The sequence below is a fragment of the Pantherophis guttatus genome, chromosome 6 (assembly GCF_059756535.1).
Source record: "Pantherophis guttatus breed Tessera chromosome 6, ASM5975653v1, whole genome shotgun sequence".
Lineage (NCBI taxonomy): Eukaryota > Metazoa > Chordata > Lepidosauria > Squamata > Colubridae > Pantherophis > Pantherophis guttatus.
The window spans coordinates 62,032,179-62,046,727 of record NC_142068.1 but is presented as its reverse complement, the minus strand read 5'-3'; the positions used below and the strand labels follow the sequence as shown (position 1 = coordinate 62,046,727).

The 14,549-nt window shown below is 35.0% G+C and overlaps 1 protein-coding gene across 4 annotated transcripts in view; it reads right to left on the bottom strand.

Annotated features, from left to right (window-relative positions):
- DOCK1 (dedicator of cytokinesis 1) overlaps positions 1 to 14,549 on the bottom strand; it is a 427,633-nt gene that overhangs the window by 3,329 nt on the left and 409,755 nt on the right. For all 4 annotated transcript variants that reach the window (XM_034436445.3, XM_034436446.3, XM_034436447.3 and 1 more), the window contains exon 51: positions 12,125 to 12,270. In XM_034436445.3, the coding sequence (XP_034292336.2) occupies positions 12,125 to 12,270 (146 nt within the window). The remainder of the gene's footprint in view (positions 1 to 12,124; positions 12,271 to 14,549) is intronic.

Genomic DNA, 14,549 nt, shown 5'->3' with positions numbered 1-14,549 from the left:
GTCTCAATATCAGGATAGAACAAGCATTCTGTTTCATCTCTCAGTAAGAATTATATCCTAGAGAATGTAATTATTTTTCTATAGAGAAACTAGCTTTAGTCATGAAGTAGACCATTTGTTCTCTGCATTATTACTTACTGCAAAATCCTTTGCAGACTGTGCACCTTTAGAGTGGCTATGTAACATAATCAATACAATGTCAGGAAATAACGGATGACCGATTTACCATAATATTTTATATTGTGAAGGGCATATGCATAGTAATATGCATTTTTGACTTGATGGATGGATGAATGGGGGAATTAAAAACCCAAAAAATTCAGAGAAAGATACAAATTTAAAGGAAAGGGTTTCTGAAGAATTGAATACAGTTGCTGCATCTTATAAATCTTCACAGGTCAAACAATTTAGGCTAAGGGATAAGATATTAGGACAGTATCAAGCTCAGGGTGGTGAGTTTCACATTAAAGGGGAAGCATTTAAATTTTAAAAGCAACCGTGGAAGGAGAAGGTGGAAAGAAGGTAAACAACCAGAATGATATAAATCTCAGTTTAATAGAAAATATCAATAAAGGAAAAGATAGAGGAACAAGATTCTAATAGATGCCTGTGAGAACAAAGCCTTGTCAATGAAAAGTAGTGCTGCTTCCCCTCAGAGTTAAGGGAAGGTGTGGTTTTGTAGAGTATTTAAACAATAGAAAAATATTACATTGGTCATCACCATCAGCCATTCAGTCATGTCTGACACTCAACCACTCAATCAGCATTATCCAAGCCCCTCTGACTTGCACCACCTCCTTCAGATCTGCATTGGTCATCCTGCTGCCATCCATTAAAATGTTCAGCCAACGGGTACTATAGTGGTCCCTTCTGCTTTTTCTGCTGATCACTCCAATGTAATTGACTTTTTGAGGGAGCCAGCTCATACTAATAGTACTGGAAAGCATCACCAAGAAAGTTGCACTGGAACTTCTTTCTGGAGCAGAACTAATAATGGCTTTTGATTTCATGCATATCAACACTGTATCATTTTGGTTGTCCCCATAATCAAAAAAGCCAAGAATGCAGTCCTAGATTTAACTTCCACTCATGACTTGATAGATCCTAACTGAATAATCTGCTTTAGTGCTGTCTTGATCTCAAAAGAAGATTGCAATAATGACGCCAAAAAATTACAACCTTATGTATAATGAAAAGATGAGATCTGAAGAATGATCTTAGCAATCTAAAATATTAATTATCTCTTGAGATCAAATTCATTTTAACCTATAAAAGACTATATACTTTTTAGAAGAGCAGTAGGACAGGGAAGTATTTTTCTTTTTGCAATTTTTTCGTGTGGGTGGGAAGGATGGTTGGTCATCTACTGCAGATGCTTAATCTCTGCATTTTTTTTTTTTTTACAATAACAGCAAGTTGGATTCCCTGGTTTACACGAACCCTTTAAGATTTGGTAAGATCACCCATATTAACTTTGGAGCTCTAAATCCCAGTATGAACCTGAATTGGCACAATCTCAATATGTTAGATATTCTAATTATACAAAATAATTATCAGAACTATGAAATAATAGTTTTAGTGATTAGAGCTATTCTGATATTTTTTGTGGGGGTGACTAAAGTAATATGGAAATTGATCACTGAAGAAGAAGAAAAGGACCAATAAAGAAGAACATTTATAGCTCAGGGTTCACATGTGAGGTGCTTGGTGCTCTTTGAGCTTGGCTGTTTTCTTGCAGATGTTTCTTTACTTAAGTAGGTAATATCATCATCAGCAACAACAGCACAGATAGTTTGGGTAATGAAATGTCTGCAGGATGCAAGAAAACAACCAAACTCAGTGAAGAAAAGGAATTAACAATATAAATTTCTGCATAATTTTAACAGAAATCCCGAGTTGTGTGATTCCATATTAAGATACTTGAAAAGGATACTAAAATATCTATGTTTGCCCTAAAATGGATTAACTCAGATATGTCATTAAAAAGAAATCTTGTATTTTAATACTATTAAATTAATTGAGTAACATACATATTCAGTAACAGATATGGCTGCAAGTAATGCTTTGATGGCAGAGTAGGTAGAATATAACACATTTTGAGACTGAACTCTTAGATCGATAGTACTTGCAACTTCTTCCTATCTTCTTTCCACTTTTATAAACATGCAGATTGTTCCTCTAGTTTCTGTCTACCTCATTACAATGAAAGAAGGGGGAAAAAACCTATTAGTCCCTGCAGAAAACTTTGACTGCCAATCACAATATTCTTGAAATAGAGATCCAAATTTCCTGGAAAACTGAAAGGTACCTTCCAATTGAGCTTACCCCTAGTGACTTAATTAACACATCCATGTAGTTGTCTTGGCAACAGTACGAAAGTTGGTTGCTGCCTTCTTTCAAGATATTTTGTTGACTTCCAAGTTTAATCTGAGATTCTGGTACTTCTTAATGACCTCCCTTCCAAATATTAAGTGAACCTGACCCTGCTTAGATCCTGGGTCTATTTCAAAATTTATTTCTATATATGTGAAAGTGTACTATTGTTATTCAGCAAATGTCTCAGGCTGGCTAGGTATTTATAAGCAGCTTCTGGCTTGTAAACCTGTACTAGTGAAACTTAATTATAGGCATTGGTAGCGATTACGTTTTTATCTGTAAGTGAAAAACCTTTTACTGCTTTCTTTTCTGTGTCTGTTTTATATTCCTATATTCCTATTAACAGTTTGGCCTTTTTGGATCAATTTAAATTTCATAATTTTAAATCACTTGTAAAGGATAATCAAAATAAATTTTAAAAAAAAGACTCTATTTAAGTTTGAACCTACTGTAGATGAACCAGCAAACCTACTGTAAATGAACCAGCAAATTGCTATCAATAGTTAGGCTATGGACTAATCACATTTAGTAGAAACAGAAAACAGAGACTTATTTATTTTCCAAGCCTAAATAAAGAGGGCCAGGGGCTTTATGTATATTTTATACTTTCGTTAAATAAGGACTGTGTTAGATTTCAACAATGGTAGGTTTTAAGAGAGTGACTGAACTAATGATATGGTCGACCAGAAATTAAAGCCACACTTAGACCAATTTCCTACAGTCATGTGACCTTCAGGAAAAATGGAAGTCTTATTTAAAAGACTTGCATCTTGTCTCCAATTTTGCATTTTGTCTCCAATCACCTCTCTTTAATTTTTTTTTACTATATTAAAAGAAACAGCTGTTGTTTCTCTTGAATTTGCCTTGACAGAAATGGGTGAGATATAAAGGAATGGGAATTTTTCTCCATGAATTAAAAAAAAAAAAAACATCTGGGGTTTGCATTTAAATATTATGGCCAAGAAATTAAAATCACTGTTTAAAAACAAATTGTAGTTCCTTGACTTTCTCTTCCTCTGTTTCTGGCACAAAAGGATATGCAATTGTTTATCCTTATCTACATGCATCTTACTTTATAATTTCCTTATATAGGGCTAATTCTCTCTTTTTCATAAATTATACAATATTTTGAATACACACACACAGTTGATTGCACTGTATGATAATGTAAACAGTAATTCTCACAGCACTATTGAATATTAAACATATGAGACAATATTTATAAGATAGTATAGAAGAACTGAACGCAAACAGTAAATTATAGCATTTCTGTTTCATTTTGCCTTTATTGATTTGAATTCTGTTAATTCATGCTAATAATTAAAGAAATTTCCCTTTGTTGGTGTTATTATTTATTTATAACTAGGACTTCTTATACACATGTATATATTTATACACATATCACTAGAGAAAACATAAAAACAATAAAACAGAAAACAGAAAAACAGAAAAAGATAAAATAAGAAACAATAGTGGCTCAGCTACCATCAAGCTTAAAAATCTACTTAATGTTTACTAATATTACTTATAAAAACCCACTGTTCTAGTTTGGCCTCTATGATCTATTTGTGTCAAATGCCAAATTTCAGATTAATGAAGATATCTGTCATATAATAATTTGATATACTATGGAGGTATTTCATTGTTCTTTTCTTTTCAGTAGTCATAAATGCTTTCTAATTTTGATAAAAATGTATTTCATTACTTTTGTCAAGAACAACATAACTTGTCAAAAAGAAAATCCTTTATTGGTTTGCTAAAGTTCTAAATACAGGTTCAAAAGGCATAGATACTATGAGCAGACAAGATGCATGGATGAGTATAGTTTTCTTGATTCTATTTAGCCTGTGGCTGATTTTGTATTCAGTGGATGGGTGCAATCCTTAGAAAGCAGTATGCAAGGTCTCATGTTAACTTCCAGAGGAAAATATTATAGAAGTATTTTGTAACTTTAGAGCTAAGGACCCTGAACTGAATATGTCATTCTAGTTCTGAATATGTCATTCTCCAGTTCTACTATAGGGTGAGAGTTTATGCTCGTTCAGATGCTACTGAACTGCAGTGCCTTGAATCCTTTATCACTGGCCATGCTGTCCAGGACTACTGAGGTTTTAGTTAAACATTTGAAAAGCTTCAGGATGACCACTCCAATGAGATTATGTTATCTAAAAAACTTCAGTATGTATTTTTATAATGAAAAGTATGGATTCTTCAAATGAAACCAAATGTATAAAGTTGGATCAAATTTAAATGATTATAGTAAATATTGAGGGAGGGCTCGGCACTTGGATATGTCTCTTTACTTCATTTTCCATGTGTATGATGGGATTACTGTCAAGATATATCCTACTTTTAAAATGTGTTAATAAGATACATCTTGCTATCACACAGAAATATTGAACATTGCCTAATAGCGTGCTGATCATGCACATATAAGCCAATTTAATCATGGATCCATAAAATAAGAGACACCCATGCATGATATTCTCCTTGTACAATTGACTACAAATTGCAATTGCATTCTGTCATTTGCAAGGAAAACATTTCTACATAGAAGACAAAAAGTTGATGGAAGATATTAGCTGTGAAAATATTCAGATGCATATACTGTAGCTCTGGATAAATCAGATTTACAAAAGGAAGGTGATTTGAAAGCTGCAGACTCATTGGAAAGTCTGGAAAGAGATATGGACTGTACAGATGCAAACCAACTGAGTTGACTACATACCTCTCTCAGGGGTGGGTTCTAAAATTTTTTACTACCGATTCTGTGGGCGTGGCTTATTTTGTGGGCGTGGCTTGATGGTCATGTGACAATTATTTAGGATTTAGCAGAGGTACTGGTCTACCAGGCTTTTAACTGCTTGCAGAGCTGTACCGGTCTACCCATTTATTTTTGCAGGCACTGGTCTACTCATGTATTTTTGCAGGCACTGGTCTACTCATGTATTTTTGCAGGCACTGGTCTACCCATTTATTTTTGCAGGCACTGGTCTACTCATTTGTTTTTGGAGGCACTGGTCTACCACCAAACTGCCTTTTACCACTGATCAATTGTAGGGCGGCCCTTTAAGCCTCACGGCAAGAGTTTAAACAGTTTTTTTCCTTATAGCCCATCAGCTGGGAATCAGGAGGCAGCAATAGATTGGGGGTGGGGCCAAATAAAAGGTAAGAATAACGCGGGGTGGGGGTGGGGGGGTGGGGTGGGAGAACCGGTTCGGTGACATCATATCATCACCGCTACTGGCTCGGCGGAACTGGGCGGAACCGGGAAGAACCCACCACTGACCTCTCTCTGAAGTTCAAGGCTGCATTCTTTTACAATAGAAGAAGCCTGTCTGAATGGAGAAGTGATAAACTGGTTTTTCCTAGGAGAACTGAAGAATATTGGGAAATGGATTTGTCACATTTAATCAGAAACCACTTTCCTCTGGACTTTGTTGGGAAGATACACCGATTGTGGAGACTGAATTTATTATACTTAATTAGGCAACAATTGATAAGAGATGGTATTAAGACACAAACATAGATATTTGATTCAGGACAAATTATTCTTAATTCTTGGAATGATTTGGGATAGATAAGATGCCATGGTAAATTTTCTACAAATTGATTACAATAAGAGTTTGTTAACAGAGGATTTTGTAACTTTAACATTGCCCTTTTTATTATTGTTGTTTTTCCTGTTAACTATGATGCCATTAATATAGTTATTAATATGGATGACAGGTCAATAATTAGTAGTTTAAAACATTTTTACAAATGTTTTCTGGGCCTGTTTCTCAAGGGACGGGAAACCAATACTGTAGTAATGTATGAATCAGTATTCAATTAGGTGGTATAATACAGTATGTGTATAATATGTGTTAGGTTTTTTCTCATTTTTAATACACTTTTTTCAATGTTTTGTTTGCTTTGTGTTTTTTCTTTTTTAAATTTTTTTTGGAATTTTGTGTTTTAACTTTTTTCAAATAAAATCAAAAAGAGTTTTTTTTAAAAAAAGAAGACATAGACAAGCTATCACAATAGTTTTAGGCTGGTTAACTATATGAGCCACTGTACTGTCAATTAGTTATCAATGAGTCAGGTTCAACCTCTGTTGCCTTCACGGACAAGCAAGTGATGTCTCAACCTGATTTCAGTGATAACGCTCTACTAAGGATGTTCAGAATAGCTTTAATTCTGTCTATCTGCTTAACCATTTCTCAAGTCTTCTTACTCTTGCCAACCATTTTTTTTTCTACTTCATCATCCATTCTCATCACATGTCCAAAATATGTGAATTGTGGCTTGCTTTTTATTGCCTCAAGGAAGCTGCCATTCTCTATTTGGTCCAGGATTGATTGGAACTCCTTACTGTCTCTAAACCCATAATTCAGTGGCATCTGTTTTCTTCCACTCATTCTGTGTATCCATCTTTCAAAGCTTTATCTTTTTACATTGGAAAAAACAAGTATCCAAGCTTGTCATTGCTCTCTAAGATTAATCTCTTTACTTCTGTAGCATGTTGGCCATCTTTATTCTAGAGACCAAGAAAATTCATCTAACTTCATTTTTTTGTAAATTTAGTAAGTATGCAATTGGATGTTACCTTTGTCTATTTCACATTTAACATTAATCTGGATTTTTCATTTTGGATACTTCTAATCTTATTTACTTTTGACTGATAAAATGATCTGTTACCAAATCTAAAATTATATTTTGTCTTCCATTTTGATTCCAGCTATCATATCTTCCAAGTTTAATAATATATTCACTATATAATTTAAACAAATTTGGGGCAGTGTGTGTGTGTGTGTGTGTGTGTGTGTGCGCGTGTGTGTGTGTGAATAAAAGAAAAAAAAGAAGTAATAAAAAAAGTGCATGGGAAGCAAAAAGATTAAGGATAGAAAAGAAAGAAAAAAGTAGCTTCAAACGTTCTTCACAGCAACTATAAGTACAAATATATTTGACCTCTCTCTAAAGATATATTCTCTTACTTTTTTCTACAACCTATCCTGTTTAATCATCAAAACGATAAGTCATAAGTTCCTTTTCCCCCCCCCCATTTTTTACACACAAAGTCCTTAAGCAGATTCTAGTCAGCAATAAATGTAGATAATGCCTTTTCTCTAATCAAATAAGTTGGGGCAATATCCATCTTTATCTGATTGCCTTCCTTATTAAAAATCTCTCTGTTTCCTCGCATTCAATTTTTGCAACAGCTTTTTTAAACTGAAAGGATTCTGCAGAAAAATAATTAGGTGTTCTGGCACATTTATTAGTGATTGTATGATCCACATTCTGACATGATCTTGGCTACAATATGTCAAGGATCTTATTATACTCAATAAAGCAACGGTAAATCTCCATCTTGTACTCTCTTTTTCCATTACCTATCTCTTGTTAGCTATCTTATATACATTTGCCTTTTCTGAAATCTGCCTCTGCATTATTATTATTATTATTATTATTATTATTATTATTATTATTATTATTATTATTCATCGCAGTCAGCCAGATGTTCAACTGGGTTTGGCATTTTTGTCTACCTATTATTATTTAAGATTTAATCTTCAAATTGATTAGCAGTTCAAGTCCTAACCAAGAACCTAAGAGCTATTAAAGTAATGTTTGAGATGATGATGATCATGATGATCATGATCATTATCTATATTCTTTCTTTGTTGAACTGAAATATCTTTCCCTCTCTACCTTGCTTGACATTAGAAAGCACATATCCTTCTTCTTAACCAGGGCTTTCATCTTCCAGCTACCATCATAACTTGTTCTAAAAGCCTCATGGATCTTTTCCTCTTCAAAATACTGGGAATATTTCTCATCTGTTCTTGCATGCACAATATCTCTTATCACAGTCCATGCTTCCTTACCTTGCAGAATGTAAGCCTAGTCAATCCATTCCTTACATTGATTTTATATTCCAACTGCATGTTTTCCAAATCATATCTTGCTGGCCCAACTTCTGTCTTTAATTTTCTGAGTTTAACCTGTATTTTTTACATGAATTATTCATGGGCTGTTCCACAACTTGTAGCAAGAAATGTTCTAACTGACTGGATCACACTTCTTCATCTTTTATGTTCTATTATATAGTCTATACCATGTTTTTAAAGTTGTCCATCCAGTCCAAATGTAAAGATATCCTAACTATAAAGAGGTCTCGAGCTGCTTAGGGCTTTAAGGGCTAATTCAACAGTTTAAATTATTTTCAGCAGGGAACTGGTACCTAATGCAGACCTTTTACTGCAGCTCTGTTTCTTGTTTTGATCAGTCACCTGGTCACTTACATTTTCATTAAAATATCATTTCTGGACAGTTTTCAAGGTAGCCCGTGTGAAACTCACTTCAAGAGTGGGCTGGAAAACAATTGTCAAAATTTGAACAGCTCAGAAAGGAAATGTATCTGGCATACCAATAATAATTGTGTGCAATCACAATTCTTGCCAAGGTGTCCATTTGCAAATCCAGTAACAACTGGGAACCAAAGAGCATACCTAAATTAAGAACTTTCTCTTTCTGTTTTAGTGTAACCTTCTTTACAATAGGTTTCACTTCAATCCTATGTCCTGTTTTATCAACACACCCTTTTTTTTTCTTGGATGTGATTTTTACTTTGTTCTTTGTTCTTCCTCATCCAGTCTATTATTGCTATTAAGGCAGGATTTGACACCCTTAGAGTCTTGAATCTGTATGTCAGCACTAAACTGAAGTGCTCATTTCAAAGCTCCAAATGATCTTCTCCAGGAAGTTTATGTAGATGTTAAATAGCAGAGAATAGCAACAGCAATAGCACTTGTATACCGCTTCACTTATATACTGTTTCACAATCCTTTACAGCCGTCTCTAAGCAGTTTACAGAGTCAGCGTATTGCCCCCCAAAATCTGGGTCCACATTTTACCAACCTCGGAAGGATGGAAGGCTATGTCAACCTTGAATGATCAGAATATACAATAGAACCACAAAGGGGGAAGAGGATAAATAACTACGCAGGCAACAGTTTGGACACTGTCAAAATAGCAGCTTTACTTTGGCAGCAAAAATATTTAACTAAAACATTGGAGACAGAAGGCTGTAAATTAAATACTGTCTTATTGCATTCCAAACATATACAGCAAAACCTGTGTAAGGGGGAAAACAGGAGGGACAGATCTAAGCAACAATTTATTTATTTAAACTGCCTGGATGCTGCATAATTAGCCTTTCAACCTGAGGGCAGAATTAAACAATTTTCCTACCTTTGTTATGAAAAAAAAATCAGGAGCACATATCCTGAAATCCTCTGATTATCTCCCAACATAACATAAGCCTCATGGCAAACGTGATGGCAAAAATTGGATATGAATAGATACATGGAAGAGTCTTGTGAATGAAGAAATGTGACAGAGAAAGCAGAATGACTAAAGAATTACGTTTTACCCAACATTCAGAGGATCTGTAGTTCAACCAAAAGGCACATATTCTTGTTTTTGCAGAGCAGAAGGAAGGACAGTGCATGATGATTCAAATGCCGAACAGTGAGACTTTGTGAGTTAAAGCTCTATTTTGCAGCAAGACAACTGTGAGAAAACTCACAGAGGTTCTAATATAATAATTGAGATAAGGAAGCGAAGTAGAAGCCATAATGAAGTACACACGGAAAGTGAGGGAAAGAGACTTGACAGAGAGGAAAATTAAGTTAAAACCTGATTTCTTATATTTCTCATGCTTTTCTGAACATACTGGTTTTGTAAAGACTATTTTCACAGTATTAGAATAGAATAGGGCTGGAAGGGACCTTGGAGGTCTTCTAGTCCAGCCCCCTGCTCAAGCAGGAGACCCGATACCATTTCAGACAAGTTACTGTCCAGTCTCTTCTTAAAAACTTCCACTGAGGGAGCACCCACGATTTCTGAAGGCAAGCTGTTCCACTGGTTAACTGTCCTCGAACCAATAAATTGAACCAATAAATCCTCACTGTTAGGAAGTTTCTCTTTAATTGTAAGTTGCTTCTCTCCTTGATTATTTTCCATCTATTGTTTCTTCTCTTGTGGTGTTTTGGAGAATAAGATGACTCCTCTTCTTTGTGGCAGCTCCTTAAATACTGGAATACTACTATCATGTCACCCCTAATTCTTCTTTTCTTTAGACTAGTCTAACCCAAAACCTGCAGCCATTCTTCATATGTTTTAGTCTCCAGACCTTTGATTATCTTAGTTGCACTTCTCTGAACTTTTTCCAAGGTCTGTTATATGTTGTGTGTATTAAGTATATATTGAGTATGTTGAACACTAGCCTTGATGCAGGGCCCATTGAGGCTACAGAGGCTGGACCTTGCATGGTTATACAGGAGGAGTTCAAACCTGTCGACCCTGAGGAAGAGGAGAGGGTTTTTGTAGCTGTTAGTTTGGCCATTTCCATGTTAGATCCATACCCGTCTTGGCTGGTCAAGGCTAAATGGAAGTAAATACCGGTAGCTCTTTTACAGTTCGTTTAATGACTGTTTGAAGTTACAATCGGCATGGAAAAAAGTGACTTATGACCACTTTTCACACTTATGACCATTGCAGCATCTCCATGGTTATGTGATTTACATTATCCTCTTGACAACTGACTCGTATTTATGATGGTTGCAGTATTCAAGAGCCACATATCCCCCTTTGTGACCGTCTGACAAGCAAGGTCAATGGAGAAACCACTTTTCTGGTTAGGTTGATACAGATAGATTGGCTGCTATTTATAGGTGGGTATTTTTTTATGATTGTTTGCCTCCCAAAATCATTGGTTTAAGATGGGCAAGTTGAATAAATAAATATAATATTAGGTTGCACTACTTTATTAGCATAGGTATCACAATATCCATAATACAATCCCTTATTTGTTTCAGTATGGCTCCTGACCTACTCTCTGACACTCCCATAGGGTCAAAAAGCCATTTCTCCCATTTCTTTTGCTGAGCTGAGTTACAGCAGAATCTGGAGGGGAAATAGGCCTTTTGGATGCTTGTTATCTCAGCACTAAAAAAATCAACTTCCCTCCCTGGAAAGAAGAAGCAGGAGAAGTTGGTCATTTGTTGTCAGCTCTCAAGTCTCTATAGATTCATGGAACTGGAAGAACAGGAGCCCTACTCTCTCCTTTCTCCTACTAGAAGGAAGGAAAGTGGATGTTTTGGGTGCCAAATATCTTTCCAGTAGCTAAATTAATGGAGGCACTCTGGATTTTGTACTGTGAAATAATTTTCCTCGCAATTGTTTCCAGATGGCATTTCCTTACGTTGCCACAAATCATCTCGCAATATTTTAGGCACTCTGGAAGCTTCAGGAGGAAAGAAAGATGGATAACAGCAGTTCTACAAGCTCCATTTTGTTGACAAATGGACATAGGGAACACCCATATACCTTGTTCTCCACTATATTAGTATACTGATATTACCCATATTTATCATGTTTTATTATCTGTCAGATATAATAATTTTGCCTTCAAAATATTTTGAGGCTGACAATTCAGTTTGTTTGCATGCTTTGGTCTAACATGAAAAAGAATGTTAACTGTGCCTATGTGTCAGAATATAATGAATAGCTTCTAATTACAAACAGCAATATTTTCACTCAATTATTTTGACAAAATTGCATGTTCCAAAAACAAAATATATGATAAAATTGCTGGTCTTAAGATTGATATTTAATTTGTTTCTGTGTATTACCCTATAAAAGTAGTATTTCACCAAGTCAATAAATATTATGTAGACTTACTTCTAGCAACGGTACTTACCCTTTGAGGTACAGGGGGGGAAGTGGCAGTGCTAATAGATTCATGGCTCTCCATGACATTTCCATAATCTGCCATGCCGCCTTTCAGAGGTAATGGGGGAGGAATGTCCATCATTTCCAAATTATTCATGCCATTTAGTTCTGAATCTGAAAATAAGGATGCAGTTAACTTAACAGATTATTCACATTCACAGCTAATCTATAATATTATGAAATAAGAAGAAACATTTTTTAGTTTCACAAATTTCTCCCAACATCTCTTATTTGAAAAATGAGAGAGTAGCAGCAAGAAACATCCAATAGCATAAAGAAAGAGTCTTTTTATCGTAATATGTAATTGCTAATCAAGTTGATCTCTAATTTTGCTCAGAACACATTAGAAATTATAATATATGTCCTTGATTGTGACAAGTATTAGAATGTGTAAGCATTATAAATTGGAGGGGGCCAGAAAGATGTGAAGTTGAAATGCCTCTTCATACATAAATTCAAGGTTAAATTCAACAGAAATAAACAGTGCATTTGTAAAAATATTTGTTATGGTTGCTTTACCACATCCATAATAACCAGAAATGTCAAGAATGGAATGATCACACAGCTGAGAGACTAATCAGCTTTTCTTAAATGATGTTTGATACTGCAGAGTTAGCCATTATTAATCTTTGCCCCCTCTCCAACAAACCATTCTTAATCGAAGTTGAAGTTGTGTACCATTGCTCCTTCTTTGAGAGAGCTGGTTAATATCTATATCTTATCAAGTGGAAAAATTAGGAGCATCTATACTGCAAATGATCCTTTAATAACCAAAATGCATCATCTGAGATGAGAATTCCTAGATATTCATTTACAATATCAGTGATTGAATCTTGGACGATGTATGAGAAGTGGTCTACAAATGCTTTTACATATTATTGTGAATACTACTATGAGGAAAGAGTCCACTAAACCACCTCTTACACTTTTTTACCTATTATTCCTTAGTCACTGATTATAAATGATTCCGTATTTTAATTTTTTCCCTAGGATAAACACAATTTAAAAGGACTCCACAAACAATTTAAAGAATTAAATTTGTAACTATATAATTTTACTAAAATGTTAGAAAATGACTGTAATGTTAAATGAGGTAAATAGCTACGGGTAGTCCTTGATTCACAACCAAACCTGAGCCCTAAGTGAGACAGTTGATAAATGAGTTTTGCTCCATTTTACAACCTTTCTTGCCACAGTTGTTAAGTGATCACTGCAGTTGTTAAGTTAGTATTAACTTAACAACTATTAAGGAAATCCAACTTCTCCATTTACTTTGTTTGTCAGAAGGCTGCAAAAGTGATCATATGACTCAGGAGACTGCAACCGTCATAAGTATGAGTCAGTTGCCAAGTAGCTAAATTTTGATCATATGATCACGGGGATGCTGCAACAATTATAAGCATGAAAAACAGTCATGAGTCACTTTTTTCAGTGCCGTTGTAACTTTGAATGATCACTAAACAAACTCTTGTAAATCGAGAACTACCTATATTGCACAGCTTCAGGTATTAAGAGGAACAATGAATAGATTGCAATATCAATATATGCAATATATCAATAGATATATTCTATTTAAGGCCCTTTTTTTAAATTGCCAGAAGTTTGTTAAAATCTTTAATTCCACATAAGGCAACATTCTGTTACATACAATATGAAATGTGTAATACAGATTCTTGTAAATGAGGCCCTAAAGATTTATTTATTTATTTATTTATTTATTTATTTATTTATTTATTTATTTTCATATTTCTATGCCGCCCACTCTCTGAGGACTCTCGGCGGCTTACACCAAAGACAGTATACTAAATAGCATATTGCCCCCAACAATCTGGGTCCTCATTTTACCCACCCCGGAAGGATGGAAGGCTGAGTCAACCTTGAGCCGGTGAGATTTGATCCACTGATCTGCTGAACTAGCAGTCAGCTGAAGTAGCTGCACTACTGCACTCCAAATTAGATTACAATAGACTTTTAGCCTATTGTATCTCACAAGGTAGTTAGAAAGAAGAAACGGGGATAGGAAAGAATCACATACACTGCCATGAACTCTTTGGAAAGGGGATCAGGTATATGTAGTTAAAGGGAAAAATGTCTTTCACCTGACTACTATTTCATTTTTATTTTCTACCTCAGAAAAGTAGTAAAAATAAACTTCCTGAATTTGTGTTGGGAACCTGCACCATCGAAAAGCAGCCCATCAGACTTTAGCTTCGTGCACATGAAATACATCCATCTCAAACCCTTTAAAGCTTTACTCTTGCAGACAACTGCCTTTCTGCACTATTAAAAGACAGGAACTGATTGTGAGAAGTAGATAGCCCATTAAAGCCTGCCAAAGAGATGAAATCTCAGTCCTCAGATGAGGAAAGCGCACCTAACTGATTCCAAGGGTA